This window comes from Oncorhynchus tshawytscha, linkage group LG20 (assembly GCF_018296145.1).
Source record: "Oncorhynchus tshawytscha isolate Ot180627B linkage group LG20, Otsh_v2.0, whole genome shotgun sequence".
In the NCBI taxonomy this organism is placed as follows: Eukaryota; Metazoa; Chordata; class Actinopteri; order Salmoniformes; family Salmonidae; genus Oncorhynchus; species Oncorhynchus tshawytscha.
The window spans coordinates 13,862,451-13,879,494 of NC_056448.1; the positions used below are offsets into that span (position 1 = coordinate 13,862,451).

The window sequence follows — 17,044 nt, forward strand, 5'->3', positions numbered from 1 at the left end:
GGGACTTTGTTATTGTACTTGTCTTTGCATATCATTTGAGTTCTGCGCTGCACCAGGTTTTTTTCCATGATGTGATTGTATGTTATAGGCATAGTAGATGTACAAAAAGTGTAGAAAACATTAGGAACTCCTGCTCGTTCCATGGCACAGACTGACCAGGTGAAAGCTATGATCCCTTATTGATGTCACTTGTTAAATTGACTTCAATCAGTGTCGACTAAGGGGAGGAGACAGGTTAAAGAATGATTTTTAAGCCTTGAGACAATTGAGACATGGATTGTGCATATGTGCCATTCAGAGGGAGAATGGGCAAGACAAAAGATTGAAGTACCTTTGAACGGGGTATGGTAGTAGGTGCCAGGCGTACTGGTTTGAGTGTGTCAAGAACTGCAACGTGCTGGATTTTTCACGTTCAACTGTTTCCCGTCTGTATCAAGAATGGTCTACCACCCAAAGGCTATCAAGCCAACTTGACACAACTGTGGGAAGCATTTGAGTCAACATAGGCCAACATTTTGACACGTTGTAGAGTCCATGCCCTGTTGAATTGAGGCTGTTCTGAAGGCAAAAGGGGTGCAACTCAATATTTAGTAAGGTGTTCCTATTTTTTTATAAAGGCCCCTATTGCGAAGTGGGCATTTTCAATCAGTGGTATTCAAAGTTGGGGTCGTGACCACTAGTGCGGGCGGGGGAACTGCCGTGGGGTCACCCCCCAAAAACATTAAGAATACATGTTATTTTGTAGGACAATATACACAAGTTTTAGAAGAAGATTATTCAGTAATGGGGGAGGGGTTCTTGAAAATGTAATCAATTGAAGGTTATTTGTTGATGTGAAAATATTAATTTACCGATTTTTATGCCTGTCATTTAGATTTGGGGTGAGGTTTGGTCACGAGAAACTCTTTTGGAAAGAAAATGGAGTCCCCAGAAATTCTGGTGAAAAAAATGGCGTCCCCGGTGAAAAAGTTTGAGCACCACTGTTTTACATGATCAAGAGACTGTGTGTCTGAGTGCGAGATGGGTGTACTGAGGAACCTTGCTAGCTCCATACCTCATGTGTGTGTTCAGTAATGAGACTGAGCGATGTATCTCTACAGGGGGCCAGGTGGTGAACCTGATGAACCAACGTCTGCAGACAGGCTTCACAGAGGCAGAGGTGCTGCAGATCTTCTGTGACACATGTGACGCCGTGTCTCGACTGCACCAGGGCAAGACACCCATCATCCACAGGGACCTCAAGGTGCGGAGGAATAGAATCCTTCTCCTCTGTTTTCTCTCACCTCCTTACTCTGCTCCCACTCCCTCTGTCTCATCTCGTTCTTGGCTAAGTCTTCCTTTCATATAAATTATATATATCTCTCACACACACACACACACACACACACACACACACACACACACACACACGGTGTCTTCGGGAAAGTATTCAGACCCCTTGATTTTCTTTTACATTTTGTTAGGTTACAGCCTTACTCTAAAATTGATTCAATTGTTTGTTTTTTCCATCAATCTACACACAATACCCAATAATGACATAGCAAAAACAGGTTTTTAGAAATGTTTGATCATTTATTTAAAAAAAATACAAACGGAAATATCACATTTACATAATTCAGACCCTTTACGCAGTACTTTGTTGAAGCACCTTTGGCAGCGATTACAGCATCGAGTCTTCTTGGGTATGATGCTACAAGCTTGGCACACCTGTATTTGGGGAGTTTCTCCCATTATTCTCTGCAGATCATCTCAAGCTCTGTCTTGTTGGATGGGGAGCGTTGCTGCACAGCTATTTTAAGGTTTCTCCAGAGATGTTTGATCGGGTTCAAGTCCGGGCTCTGGCTGGGCCACTCAAGGATATTCAGAGACTTGTCCTGAAGCCACTCCTGCGTTGTGTTGCCTCTGTGCTTAGGGTCGTTGTCCTGTTGGAAGGTGTAAATTCACCCCAGTCTGAAGTCCTGAGTGTTCTGGAGCAGGTTTTCATCAAGGAACTCTCTGTACTTTGCTCCGTTCATCTTTCCCTCGATCCTTATTAGTCTCCCAGTCCCTGCCTCTGATAAACATCCCCACAGCGTGATGCTGCCACCACCATGCTTCACTGTTGGGATGGTGCCAGGTGTCCTCCAGACGTGATGCTTGGCATTCAGGCCAGAGTTCAATCTTGGTTTCATCAGACCAGAGAATCTTGTTTGCATTTTGGCAAACTCCAAGCATGCTGTCATCTGCCTCTTTACTGAGGAACGGCTTCCGTCTAACCACTCTACCATAAAGGCCTGATTGGTGGAGTGCTACAGACATGGTTGTCTTTCTGGAAGATTCTCCCATCTCCACAGAGGAATTCTAGAGCTCTGTCAGAATGACCACCGGGTTATTGGTCACCTCCCTGACCAAGGCCCTTCTCCCTCGATTGCTCAATTTGGTCGGGCGGCCAGCTCTAGGAAGAGTCTTGGTGGTTCCAAACTTCTTCTGAATACTTATGTATATGTGATATTTTTTTAATTTTTAATTTCATACATTTGCAAAAATGTATGGGGTATTGTGTGTATACTGATGAGGGGAAAAAAATACTGAATACTTTCCAAATGCACTGTATACCGTTCAACAGACACTTTCATCCAATTCACATTGTGACTCATATTTTATCCTTCTCTGGCTTTGCTTCTCTTTTGTATCTCTGCAGGTGGAGAACATCCTGTTACATGATAAAGGCCACTATGTGCTGTGTGACTTTGGCAGCGCTACCAATAAGTTCCAGAACCCACAGATTGAAGGAGTGCCAATAGTCGATGATGAAATAAAAAAGTTTGTGAACTTACGTAGCTTAATACATGCAATATGCTGCCATTTTATTTCCTTTGAACTTAGCTTTTTTTTTTATATATTTTTTTTTACAGCTGTAGAAGAATACAGTTCAGAGGAATATAGGCCTTTTCAGCCGAGCCTCGTCAGAGGTTAGCCCTGTGTTAGTTCAATAAGCATCATGGTGTTTTTTTATCCTCCTTTTTGTGGCCTTTTCCTATTCTCTCTCAGGTACACCACTCTGTCATATCGTGCCCCTGAGATGGTAAACCTCTACAATAGCAAGATTATCACTACTAAAGCTGACATATGGGTGAGTGGATGTTGTTTTTTTTTAGATCTAGGCTTTAGTCATGGTATCAGTGCCAGCTTCTGATTTGTATGTGGCTTTTTTTTACAGTCCACGTTGTAGCGTATCTGTCACAGAATGCTCATGAAACTAAATTAAAACGTTAAGCTAATATTTGGTTTAGTTAGTACAGTAGGAAGTTAGAAGAGCCATATTTGTGTGGAGAATCCTTTTCCCTTCAGGCTTCTCGAGGCATTTGGGTGTTGGCTCGAAATGGTATGTAACTTTATTATTGTGTGTGTGTTCTCTCCAGGCGATGGGCTGTTTGCTGTATAAGCTGTGCTACTTCACTCTACCCTTCGGGGAGAGTCAGGTGGCCATCTGTGATGCCAGCTTCACCATTCCTGACAATTCCCGCTACTCCTACAACCTGCACTGCCTCATCCGTCAGTATTCCACCACTCACTGTATCTGCTATGGAAATTAGTGTAGATTCTACAACGCCATTACGTATTTTATGAGCCCTGTGCTACATGTTACCTCCTTATCTAACCATGCTTAATCTATAGGTTGTGGGATAGTCAGTGTGTCGCTTTTCTCTCTTCTGGTGTGGTTCAAATGGGCTCACTTTTTCTCTCACATTTCCACCTCTCCTCCTCACTCTGTTGGTGTTTGTCAGGGTACATGCTGGAGCCCGACCCTGACAAAAGGCCTGACATCTACCAGGTGTCCTACTTTGCTTTTAAATTGGCTCGTCGGGACTGCCCTGTTCAGAATGTGAAGGTCAGTCTCTCTCTGCTCTGTGGTCAGGGTGACATCTGTAGGGGGGTGACCTTTTCTAGTCTGTATGTCTGTCTCTCTCTCCGTTTGGGGAATAGTCTGTGGATTGGTCTCTAATGGGCTCTGCGCCAGACCTACCAATGGTCTATTCAGTCCATGCCCTGATGCTATTGAATGTGCTTGTCATCTGTTGTCATGTGGTTCCATTCCCTCCTAAATATAAATGTACAATACTTTCATCTCTAATCTACCCCCATATAGAACTCTCCAATTCCTGCTCAACTCCCTGAGCCAATCAAAGCCAGTGAGGCAGCTGCAGCGAAGAAGAGCCAGAGCCAGACACAGAGTAAGGCCAGGTAAGTCTGTGTGCTGGTGTTTGTCATACAGGGGGCTGCCTGAGTAATCTTCTGGTTGTTGTCGTTATACACGCCAGTATTGAGGCTAGTATCCTTATTTTTTGTCAGTTGTGTGTTCTCTGTTCTGTTTTGCCATCATTCATAAGGTAATTTCGTCCCATTGACAAGTTGACCACCAACTCTTACCTTTGTCCCCCAGGTTGACAGATCCTGTCCCCACCACTGAGACCTCCATCACGCCACGGCAGAGGCCCAAAGCTGGCCATGCCCAGCCCAGCACTGGCATCCTGCCAATTCAACCGGCTGCCCTCACCCCTCGCAAACGGGCCAATCTCCCTGCCCTTCCTCTCGGTATGTACCAACCGGCCACTCTGCTGTTGTACTGCAACTAGGCTAACATTGGTTTATTTGGAGGCATGTTAGGTACTCAATACGTACACAGAAGCGACTGAGGTAGATTCTCTACCCCAGGTCGGAACTTACTTACTAATCATTTGTAGACTGCAAATTGACCGCAAGAAGCCCAAACGGATACATTATTTGACTAAAAAATAATAATTTAAAACCTTCCTTATATCAGCATACGATCACGTGTACCTCTTTATTTTACATTTTGCAGGAAGAAATCTCTTCAGATGCACCATCTTGTTTTCAATAAATCAAATCAAATTTATTTATATAGCCCTTCGTACATCAGCTGATATCTCAAAGTGCTGTACAGAAACCCAGCCTAAAACCCCAAACAGCAAGCAATGCAGGTGTAGAAGCACGGTGGCTAGGAAAAACTCCCTAGAAAGGCCAAAACCAAGGAAGAAACCTAGAGAGGAACCAGGCTATGTGGGGTGGCCAGTCCTCTTCTGGCTGTGCCGGGTGGAGATTATAACAGAACATGGCCAAGATGTTCAAATGTTCATAAATGACCAGCATGGTCGTATAATAATAAGGCAGAACAGTTGAAACTGGAGTAGCAGCACGGTCAGGTGGACTGGGGACAGCAAGGAGTCATCATGTCAGGTAGTCCTGGGGCATGGTCCTAGGGCTCAGGTCCTCCGAGAGAGAGAATTAGAGAGACCATATGTGGGGTGGCCAGTCCTCTTCTGGCTGTGCCGGGTGGAGATTATAACAGAACATGGCCAAGATGTTCAAATGTTCATAAATGACCGGCAGAACAGTTGAAACTGGAGCAGCAGCACGGCCAGGTGGACTGGGGACAGCAAGGAGTCATCATGTCAGGTAGTCCTGGGGCATGGTCCTAGGGCTCAGGTCCTCCGAGAGAGAGAGAGAGAGAGAGAGAGAGAATTAGAGAACGCACACTTAGATTCACACAGGACACCGAATAGGACAGGAGAGGTACTCCAGATATAACAAACTGACCCTAGCCCCCCGACACATTAACTACTGCAGCATAAATACTGGAGGCTGAGACAGGAGGGGTCAGGAGACACTGTGGCCCCATCCAAGGACACCCCCAGACAGGGCCAAACAGGAAGGATATAACCCCACCCACTTTGCCAAAGCACAGCCCCCACACCACTAGAGGGATATCTTCAACCACCAACTTACCATCCTGAGACAAGGCTGAGTATAGCCCACAAAGATCTCCGCCATGGCACAACCCAAGGGGGCGCCAACCCAGACAGGATGACCACATCAGTGAATCAACCCACTCAGGTGACGCACCCCTTCCAGGGACGGCATGAGAGAGCCCCAGTGACTCAGCCCCTGTAATAGGGTTAGAGGCAGAGAATCCCAGTGGGAAGAGGGGAACCGGACAGAGGGCAAGGGCGGTTCGTTGCTCCAGAGCCTTTCCGTTCACCTTCCCACTACTGGGCCAGACTACACTCAATCATATGACCCACTGAAGAGATAAGTCTTCAGTAAGGACTTAAAGGTTGAGACCGAGTTTGCGTCTCTGACATGGGTAGGCAGACCGTTCCATAAAAATGGAGCTCTATAGGAGAAAGCCCTGCCTCCAGCTGTTTGCTTAGAAATTCTAGGGACAATTAGGAGGCCTGCGTCTTGTGACCGTAGTGTAGGTATGTACGGCAGGACCAAATCAGAGAGATAGGTAGGAGCAAGCCCATGTAATGCTTTGTAGGTTAGCAGTAAAACCTTGAAATCAGCCCTTGCTTTGACAGGAAGCCAGTGTAGAGAGGCTAGCACTGGAGTAATATGATCAAATTCTTTGGTTCTAGTCAGGATTCTAGCAGCCGTATTTAGCACCAACTGAAGTTTATTTAGTGCTTTATCCGGGTAGCCGGAAAGTAGAGCATTGCAATAGTCTAACCTAGAAGTGACAAAAGCATGGATTAATTTTTCTGCATCATTTTTGGACAGAAAGTTTCTGATTTTTGCAATGTTACGTAGATGGAAAAAAGCTCCTTGAAATGATCTTGATATGTTCTTCAAAAGAGAGATCAGGGTCCAGAGTAACGCCGAGGTCCTTCAGTTTTATTTTAGACGACTGTACAACCATTAAGATTAATTGTCAGATTCAACAGAAGATCTCTTTGTTTCTTGGGACCTAGAACAAGCATCTCTGTTTTGTCCGAGTTTAAAAGTAGAAAGTTTGCAGCCATCCACTTCCTTATGTCTGAAACACATGCTTCTAGCAAGGGCAATTTTGGGGCTTCACCATGTTTCATTGAAATGTACAGCTGTGTGTCATCCGCATAGCAGTGAAAGTTAACATTATGTTTTCGAATAACATCCCCAAGAGGTAAAATATATAATATAAATATAAAACAATAGTGGTCCCAAAACGGAACCTTGAGGAACACCGAAATTTACAGTTGATTTGTCAGAGGACAAACCATTCACAGAGACAAACTGATATCTTTCCGACAGATAAGATCTAAACCAGGCCAGAACTTGTCCGTGTAGACCAATTTGGGTTTCCAATCTCTCCAAAAGAATGTGGTGATCGATGGTATCAAAAGCAGCACTAAGGTCTAGGAGCACGAGGACAGATGCAGCGCCTCGGTCCGATGCCATTAAAATGTAATTTACCACCTTCACAAGTGCCGTCTCAGTGCTATGATGGGGTCTAAAACCAGACTGAAGCATTTCGTATACATTGTTTGTCTTCAGGAAGGCAGTAAGTTGCTGCGCAACAGCCTTTTCTAAAATTTTTGAGAGGAATGGAAGATTCGATATAGGCCTATAGTTTTTTATATTTTCTGGGTCAAGGTTTGGCTTTTTCAAGAGAGGCTTTATTACTGCCACTTTTTTAGTGAGTTTGGTACACATCCGGTGGATAGAGAGCCGTTTATTATGTTCAACAGGAGGGCCAAGCACAGGAAGCAGCTCTTTCAGTAGTTTAGTTGGAATAGGTCCAGTATGCAGCTTGAAGGTTTAGAGGCCATGATTATTTTCATCATTGTGTCAAGAGATATAGTACTAAAACACTTAGCGTCTCTCTTGATCCTAGGTCCTGGGAGAGTTGTGCAGACTCAGGACAACTGAGCTTTGAAGGAATACGCAGATTTAAAGAGGAGTCCGTAATTTGCTTTCTAATAATCATAATCTTTTCCTCAAAGAAGTTCATGAATTTATCACTGCTAAAGTGAAAGTCATCCTCTCTTGGCGAATGCTGCTTTTTAGTTAGCTTTGCGACAGTATCAAAAAGGAATTTCGGATTGTTCTTATTTTCCTCAATTAAGTTAGAAAAATAGGATGATCGGGCAGCAGTGAGGGCTCTACGGTACTGCACGGTACTGTCTTTCCAAGCTAGTCGGAAGACTTCCAGTTTGGTGTGGCGCCATTTCCGTTCCAATTTTCTGGAAGCTTGCTTCAGAGCTCGGGTATTTTCTGTGTACCAGGGAGCTAGTTTCTTATGAGAAATGTTTTTAGTTTTTAGGGGTGCAACTGCATCTAGGGTATTGCGCAAGGTTAAATTGAGTTCCTCAGTTAGGTGGTTAACGGATTTTTGTCCTCTGGCGTCCTTGGGTAGACAGAGGGAATCTGGAAGGACATCAAGGAATCTTTGTGTTGTCTGTGAATTTATAGCACGACTTTTGATGTTCCTTGGTTGGGGTCTGAGCAGATTATTTGTTGCAATTGCAAACGTAATAAAATAGTGGTCCGATAGTCCAGGATTATGAGGAAAAACATTAAGATCCACAACATTTATTCCATGGGACAAAACTAGGTCCAGCATATGACTGTGACAGTGAGTGGGTCCAGAGACATGTTGGACAAAACCCACTGAGTCGATGATGGCTCCGAAAGCCTTTTGGAGTGGGTCTGTGGACTTTTCCATGTGAATATTAAAGTCACCAAAGATTAGAATATTATCTGCTATGACTACAAGGTCCGATAGGAATTCAGGGAACTCCGTGAGGAACGCTGTATATGGCCCAGGAGGCCTGTAAACAGTAGCTATAAAAAGTGATTGTGTCCTAATGAAGAAAAAAAACAAATACTTGGTAACAAGAATAATATGGCAGCTACTGTATAATAACAATAAAATAATAATGTAAACATTCCATAAACAGCATAAAGTTATACAACTACTAGGCCTAAAACAAATAAAAACTACAGATATAACTACTTATACAAACAATACAACTAGGGACCTATAATACTGTATATTAATGCATACATATTTACAAATATTTTCATGTTGATGTTTCTATTACAAAAAAAATCCTCCTCACCCTGTTTGTTTTTGTTCAGAATCCTGCTCTACCCTAATGGTAGCATGCTAAATTGGACAGAATTTAAGTAGATGGGGGACATTGAGTATTAGCCACGATAAATAAATGTCTGCATAAGTGGGCATGTACCAGAAGAAGCTAGGTAGCTCACAGAGCTGAACCTGAACTGACCTGAAACATACTTGTTTTCCCCCCAGTTTTGATACATCAAAAATATTCTCTTATTAAGGCTCAAACTGCTCAGAACATTCTGCCAAATTTGGTTGAATTATTTCTCAAATTAGATCCAAGTTATATTTGACTAAAAAATGATTGGGCTCTCATTAGAAACCAATGGAGAGAACACTAGGCTGGTCTGTTTAGTCTGTCTCTCAACAGTCTCATCTAATGAGGTCTTGCCAGAGAGTTGCCGTGCTCTGATTATTTTTCCCGCCTCTAACCAGACTGACTGCTCTTGAGCAGAATGACGTCACTTTGTTTTTGTGCTGCTTTTCCGCCAGTGATCGACAGGACACTGGAGAGTTGTGTACTTGTTTGCATTTTGATGGGGAATTACCTTAACTCTATTATTTAACCAAGCAGAGCCAAGCCACTCACTGCTTGTGGCACCTTCCCTGTCTAATTATGTTACTGTATTTCTCAACAGGGAGGTAATGCGGTTAACAAACAAAATAACACTTAGCAGCCAATTAATTTCCGTGTCTATTAGACCACATTACTATGGCAGCAGCATTATGCAGATGGGCCATAGGCTAAGCTAATTCCCTATAAATCCTATAGGACATGAACTGTCATTGTTGCGGGAAAAAAAAATCCCTTTCACCAATTACACTTCTTCTCAATGACAACTCTTCCATGAACCTTATGGTTTGCGGGAAGCGTATATGGCAGCCAAAAAGATGGTTGCGTTACATTGGCAAGAGCCTCCCTTTCTGCCATGGTATCAATGGGGGTGCTTTGGAAATTGCTTACATGGCACTTTCTCTGTCCCGTGTGCTTGGTGCTAAAGAGACAAATGTTGAGCTGTGGACTACTGTTATTGAACAAATAAGATGACTGCTATAATATCTGCAGTAAACGGGGTCCTGTGGGGATGGGTGGGTGTTTAGTCTAGTCTTTAGTCTTTTTTCCTAACTGTTGTCTTGTCTGTGTACCATTAAATAAACCAATGGAAATGCATTTTATATTTCTGTCCTTAAATGTAATGTGTGACCACAACATTTTATGTATGTATGTAGCATGAAAAATATATTTGAATTGTTTCATCACTTGTATAGTAACCAGATTCTGTACTCCTTGCAGGAGTCAACTTAAACCTTGCCCAGCAAGCGGCAGCCCTCCAATCACAGAAGGCACAGATCACAGCTCCGCCTCAGCCAGTGACCGGCCGTTCACAGAACCCTCCTAGTCAGGCCACACTTCAGCTGGGTGGAAAGCCCCAAGCTGGTGCTCAGCAGAAGCAGGTAAAGTCAGGCAGCCACCAAAGCTCACAGCCATACCACCCTGCATCCCACTGCTGGCTTGTCTCTGAAGTCCAGCAGTGTTGGGTCTGGTCGATCCCACTCTTAGCAGCGTTGGCAGAAAGGGGATGTTGACTATTCTCAGGGATACAATGTTTCAGAATGAGTGCTTATCTAGGATCAGGTCCCCCCCTGTCCATGACGTAATCTTATTTATTGTTATTGAAAAGGAAAAACTGGTCTCAAATCAGCATTCCTGCTCTGAGAAGCGACCACAGATACTGAAGATTTCTAATTTGCATTGTGATAGTTGTAAGCTTTCTGGTACAAAAATAACTGCCATCACCAGGTGGGTGCTTCCATGTTGGTGGTGGATGACGTGAGTTTCCTCCATAGTGCTCTGAGGATCTGGAAGTTTTTAAAGAATTACAGTACAAACCACAGTTTTATTTGTATTTTTTTTTTTTTTACACATGTGTTAATATAATTGCTAAAAAAACATTTGAATGAAAATGTTCCTCTTTACACTCTAATGGGTCAGAAAAAAAATATTTCAAAGAAATGTAGAAAATGTGTAGGATTTCTGTTGCTTAGTGAATTCAGGACACTTATACCATCTGTAAGGCGAGTTGCTGCTCAGGGTTGGGTTATTGTTCAGTCGCCCTTTGTATAGACTGTGTGATGGAACAAGCTTATGAAAGGAGAGTCAAGTGCTGTTGACCAAACTGTTGACCAAACAGAGAAGAAGTGAGCATTAAAGAGGAAAATGGACCAAAGACGGTACCACACAATGGTTCCCCTTTACATTTTCATGAGATTACATGTTTTACAGTCTCCGATTTTATGACAAATACACAAGCAATGGCGTATGGTGTCCTTAGTTTTTAGGGAGGGAAGGCAGTTCTCCTGTATTATATGTATCATTCTGAACCCACGATAACAGCCACATGTATTCTTAGTGGCACGCTGTGTTGTCTGTGTGTAAAGCAGCTTTGTCTGCATTGTCATGGTTTGTTGACGCTGTGTGCTGCCGTCCGTCTTTGTGTGGTAGCCAGGGCAACTGCAGCAGCAGCCAATCGCGGCAGCAGTCACCGCAGCAGGGGGAGGAGTCCCACCTGTGCAGGCCAAGACGGAGGCCCCGAGCGCCCCACTACAGGCCGTGCCTCCCTCGCTGGCCAGTCCCACCCCCCAGAAGGCCCAGGTCCCGTCTAGCCCAGCCCCACCCAAAGCCCCAGCACGTCGTAAGCAGGCCGGCCAGAGCCAGACCCAGCAGCAGCCAACCGCTCAGCCCACTCCAGTCCAACCTCCAGCTGCACAGCAGCCTACAGCTCAGCAGCAACCAGTTCCTCTACAACCAGTGGCCCAGCAGCCACCTGTCCAGGCCCAGTCCATCCCTGCTAAAACCAGTCAGAACACAGCTGAGACAGAGACGGTAACATACCTGCAGCCTGCAACGAGTCTGCTCCCTGAGCTGTCACACACACTCCAAGCTTGCTTGAAAGTGACATCAGGCCATCCGTTGTTTCACCCAGCCATCCATCGTCATGGCAATGCCATCAGCCTTCATCGTTTTCCTGTCTTTTCGGTTTTGCTCATTTGAGTGTTGTTCTCTTAGTTCCTTAAAACCCCCTGCGAAATCCATTGCGATCCTTGCGAATGTTTGAATTATCCTCATTTTGGTGTGATAGACTTCTGTTTTACCTTTTTGCCAGTCCATTATTTTCACTTTAATTGTTATTATTTTACTTTGTTTCGCCTCATTTTCTTTTGTGTTGTATGTATTTGGCATTGACAGTTATTCATTAGTGAGTGTTATTGGGTTTAGTTCTTTAAAATGAGTATCCTCTTCTTCCCCCTATTTGTGTTGTTTAGATGATCTGTTTCTTCCTCTCTCTCTCTCTCTGTCACTCCAGACTTCTCTTCCTGCTCCGTCCAAGACTCCGCCCCACTCTCCAAAGGCTGCAGAGCACACCCCGAGTGACTTTACCCAGAATTCGGTCGGTGGGCTACCTGGAAGTCACTCCACCCAGCCACTGCAAGAGGCCACAGCAGAAGATGGCCTCAACCAGTTAATGTAAGATATGGAGAAATTACATCATCACCTGAAATATCAGCCTTAATTAAATATATTTATTTTTGAATGTGTAACAACAAGATGACCTGTTCTGGCCTTTTTTTGTGTTTTTCCAGATCTGTTGGTACAATTCCACCCAATTCTACCCAGTCCCTTCAGCAGAGTATGTGTGAACCAGCCCAGGATGGCAACTTTGCTGCCTTTTCCCCTTCCCCTGCCTCTGCCCCTGGCCCTCCCATCGGCTCCCTCAGTCAGCCCACCTGGAACCCTTTTGGTGATGATGACTTCTCCAATCTCAGTGCGGAGCATCTGATTAACAAAGACTTGGTTGACGAACAGGCTGATGGTAAAGGCTATGTGCACGTGTGTGAAATAATGTGTTCATAATTCTAAGAGATGGGAGCTAAAAGTACATTATTATACCTCATTTGTAATATATCCTCTGCAGTAATAGTATTTCCAACCAGATAAAGCTGCAGTACAAGTTACTTTGTCTTTTTCGCTGTTAGACGTGTCTGCAGAGGTGGAAACGGCCCCCATAGAGGACCTGATACCTGGCCTGCTGGAGGTCTCCTCCCCTGGGGAAACAGCCCACCAACCTGCTGGTGAGACCCTTCTCATCTCCATCACTCATATCTCCCTACTGTATATCTCTCAGATATTCCCATAGCTCCTTTGTTCTTCCTATCGCAATCACGTCCTCTATCCTTCATTACTCAGCTACGGTGACATACCCATAGAAATCCTATAAAACACTGTTCTATGTCATTCTATGGCCATAAGGGAAGAGAACTCTGTTGCTACCCAACTCTCATGAAAGGAGGAGCAAACTGAAGAGAAAATTCAGCAGCTCTTGGAGGACAGTAGAAGTTGATAAGTGCTTCTATATTCCTGCTGAGTGAATGGTCCTCTCTGTGACCTCATCAATGGCCCTCAGAAATGTCTTAGCGTTCAATCTGAAAGCTTTCATTAACTCTGTATGCTCAAATCCCTAGCTAGCCATTTAATGGGATGTTCTTCACTGAATAACTTTCCAAGTCAACACTGTCTCTTTGCCTTGAGCTCTCCATGCTCCTTCATATCTTCTTCTAATCAGACGGAGATGGACATGCCGTACTTTGTGTCCCTCTGAAGTGTTCATTAGTGTGTCTGTTTTCCCCCCGCCTTGCTACTTACTGTACAAGTAGAGCAATCTGAAGACCTCCTTGGCCTGGATACAGGAGAGTCTTTGACTGTTCCGGTCCCGTTCAGCATCCTAGCACTCTCAGACACTCCAGGTAAGGAAGTGTCCTTTTCTATACTCCAAATCACTTAACTCGTGTATCAACATGACATACTGTGATGCTGGCAATCTATTGTCAACGTTAAGACCAGAATTAGGGTGCGTTTGTAAATTCAATCTGGGAATCTACTTTAAGTTCAGAGCTCTCTGGTTTGAGAGTGCTAGAGCACAGAATAGTTAATGAATTTACGAACAACGTGTCTGTTAGGACAGGTGCCAGTAAACATTGACTAAAAACTTTATTAAATTGTTGCCAGTAACACCGTTACAAGGAATAACCCTCTAGGGGTGGCAGGTAGCCTAGTGGTTAGAGCGTTGGGCTAGTAATCGCCCCTGAACCAGGCAGTTAACCCACTATTCCCCGGTAGGCTGTCATTGTAAATAAGAATTTGTTCTTAACGGACTTACATTTAAAAATAATAATAATAATTACATGAAAACAGTCTAACCAGCTCTGCTATGGTGAGTAAAATGGTTAGAGTGATCGCTCTCTGTGTGTCTAAAAGTAGCTAGCAATCTAGCCAATGTTCGCTAGTTAGCTTCGGTGCTTGACTGCTGTTGTGAGGTCAGAACGCTCTGATCAACCCTACTCCTCGGGCCAGTGTCTCCAGTATGCACCCGGAACGCTCCGAGAGCAAAACGCTCTGAATTTACAAACGGCCCAGAGTTAATTTACGAAGGCACCCTAGGTATCCACACACAATTAGTGGTCATGGCAACCCTGGACTGTTCTACTTAGTGGTTCTCAAAAACCTTTCAAAGCCTCCTCTTTTCTTGATTCAGCCTAAAATAAAGCCCCAAATATTGCAGCACTTCAAATTGTAACGTGGCATTTTGTTCTAAGGAAGCCAAAGTACTGCTAGTCACGTTGCTAGCACTGATGTGCAGTGCTCTCCCCCCCAGTTTAAGGGGCTGTAGTGGACTTGTTTTCTGTACCTTGGTCCGTGACAGTCCACTGGCTCAGCTGTAAGTACATAGTAGAGAGACAGGTGTGGGTTGTGTTGTGAGAACCTGGTGTGCAGAGTGGTCTTCAGCGTTAACCCCAGCTAGTGGATGTAGCTACTAGCTAGCGCTCTCTGTGTGACCGTTTTATTCATCTGGTGTGAAAGTAACATTTTGGGTTTTGTGGCTGTGTGAACAGACATCTCTTTTGCTTTGAGAGTACTAATTCTAAATGCATTTTAACTGGCCTGATGGAATGTGGTGGAAAGAAAGCTGATATAAAAACATTTCTTCAATGTGAGCGGTTCCTCAAGCAAACCGTTTCTTTGCCCTAGAAGAACCTCTTGCTCTCCTGTAGGGAGATATTATTTCCTCTATTTAGCTCTGTCTCTTGCTTCTTTATCCTAATATGTCATTCTGTTATCACCCTTGTCTTATCCATCTGTAATCAATGAATTCATCCCCAACCTATTTGATCAATTTTCTCATTTCTATATCACTTTTTTGTTTAAACCACTGGTACGTTAAAAAAAACAATTTTCTACCATTTTTGTTGCATTTATTTATCAACATAATCGATTTACAAAACCCTTCAAAGCTAATGAAAAAGTCAATAGCTTAATTTAACAATTGAAAACTTTTCCAGTTTTTTTAGGGCTTCTATTGATTAAAACAACATCAATGTTGATAATGTACAGTAAATACCATGGTAGACAATCTCCATGGGGGCTCTCAATCACTACTGACTGGAATAGATTGTCATATCATTACATCTCATATTTGGAGCTAGGGGACACTAGTGGCCACCTGTGTGACCCAGTTGGTAGAGCATGGCACATTTTTTTATTTAACCTTTATTTAACTAGGCAAGTCGGTGAAGAACAAATTCTTATTTACAATGACGGCCTAGGAACAGTGGGTTAACTGCCTTGTTCAGGGGCAGAACAACGGATTTTTATCTTGTCAGCTTGGGGACTCGATCAAGCAACCTTTCGGTTACTGACCCAACGCCCTAACCACTAGGCTACCTGCCGCCCCAAACATGTCACACCAGGGTTGGGGGTTTGATTCCCACAGGTGACCAGTATGAAAAAAGTTTTTAAAAACTATGCCCTCACTACTGTAAATCACTCTGGATTAGAGCGTCTCCTAAATTACTCAAATGTAAATATGAATTAATCAGCAATGTTCCTTCGTTGGCTCCCCATGAACTGCGGTGCTACCGTTTACACTACACCAGGAAATGGCCCTTAACGATATGCGTGGATTGAGTGTGGTCATAGCTGTATAGGCATATACATAAGCGATAAATTATGTTGTTCTGTACATTCTCTGCAAATAATGGGTGACGCAGGCTTGGAGGATCCACGGAGTGCATCTTTGGAGTAGATTAGTTCCAGAAAATATACATGAGCCTATCTATATAGGCCTATATTTAAAAAAAATTTAAAAAATGTAAATACGATATTGTGGTCTCTATACTTCCATCACATGATGTGCTGGAGCTGTGCCATCATTTGCCCGCATTGAACACCCATCCTCCCACATTCCCTATAGCATTTCCTCCTTTCTATTCATCACTTGTCCTTCACCCTCTTCTCATCTCTCTCTCTCTCTCTTCACCCCTTTTCTCCATCCTCACTTGCACTGCTCAATTTGATGGTGTTTGCTGTCCTGGCCATGACTAAATGTAATGCTGTACTCGCTAGATGGAGTAATACTGCCTCTCACTTTTTCTTACTGTTCTCTCTCACACTCTCTCCATTTTCTCCTCCTCGCTATTCTTTTCTCTCTGGGCCTATAGAGAAGCTTATTGAGGGACTGAAGTCCCCAGATACACACCTCCTGCTCCCTGACCTCCTGTCCATGGCTGATCCTTTTAGTGGAACTATGGAGGAGGCTGTCAATGGTAAAAAGTACTTTGTCTTTCAGCCTGTCCTGGAGATTTCACAACTTTACCCACTTTTACATTGCTCTCCAAAAGTCAAGGTTTTCCATTGAATGCTCCATGGGCAATGTCCTCTATCTGCCCCGTGTTTATCTTATTTTGTTCTCTTGTGGGTGTCCTCTTAATCCCTCACTTTCTCCCTGTCTCCGCCTCCCTTCCTTGTTCTCCTCCTCCCTGTCTCCTCCCTTCCTTGTTCTCCTCCTCCCTTCCTTGTTCTCCTCCTCCCTTTCTCTGCTTCCCGCTCGCCTTCTCTTCCCTCTCTCTCTCTCTCTACGTGTACAGTAGTGGGTCCAATAGAGGAGTCTCTGGTGAGTCTGGACTTTCTCATCCCTGGTCTGGAAGCTCCTGTGTCCCAGTCTGAGACAGACTCTGCACTGCTTCCTGGTTAGTTTCTGTCTCACAGGCAAGACGACACACAATCTAGATGTTCCCAGAATACAATGCAACAGTGGAAGA

The 17,044-nt window shown here is 44.0% G+C and overlaps 1 protein-coding gene across 10 annotated transcripts in view; it reads left to right on the forward strand.

The window, feature by feature from the left end:
• The window catches only part of LOC112219425 (AP2-associated protein kinase 1), a 33,529-nt gene that overhangs the window by 5,746 nt on the left and 10,739 nt on the right, over positions 1–17,044 (forward strand). For 3 of the 10 annotated variants that reach the window (XM_024380655.2, XM_024380651.2, XM_024380660.2), the window contains exons 4-18: positions 1,101–1,243; positions 2,681–2,802; positions 3,031–3,112; positions 3,402–3,534; positions 3,768–3,871; positions 4,130–4,224; positions 4,424–4,575; positions 10,185–10,345; positions 11,394–11,774; positions 12,256–12,416; positions 12,533–12,762; positions 12,926–13,021; positions 13,601–13,693; positions 16,445–16,549; positions 16,871–16,972. In XM_024380655.2, the coding sequence (XP_024236423.1) occupies positions 1,101–1,243; positions 2,681–2,802; positions 3,031–3,112; positions 3,402–3,534; positions 3,768–3,871; positions 4,130–4,224; positions 4,424–4,575; positions 10,185–10,345; positions 11,394–11,774; positions 12,256–12,416; positions 12,533–12,762; positions 12,926–13,021; positions 13,601–13,693; positions 16,445–16,549; positions 16,871–16,972 (2,160 nt within the window). The remainder of the gene's footprint in view (positions 1–1,100; positions 1,244–2,680; positions 2,803–3,030; positions 3,113–3,401; positions 3,535–3,767; positions 3,872–4,129; positions 4,225–4,423; positions 4,576–10,184; positions 10,346–11,393; positions 11,775–12,255; positions 12,417–12,532; positions 12,763–12,925; positions 13,022–13,600; positions 13,694–16,444; positions 16,550–16,870; positions 16,973–17,044) is intronic. The other 7 variants (XM_024380653.2, XM_024380652.2, XM_024380654.2 and 4 more) reach the window with 7 other exon arrangements.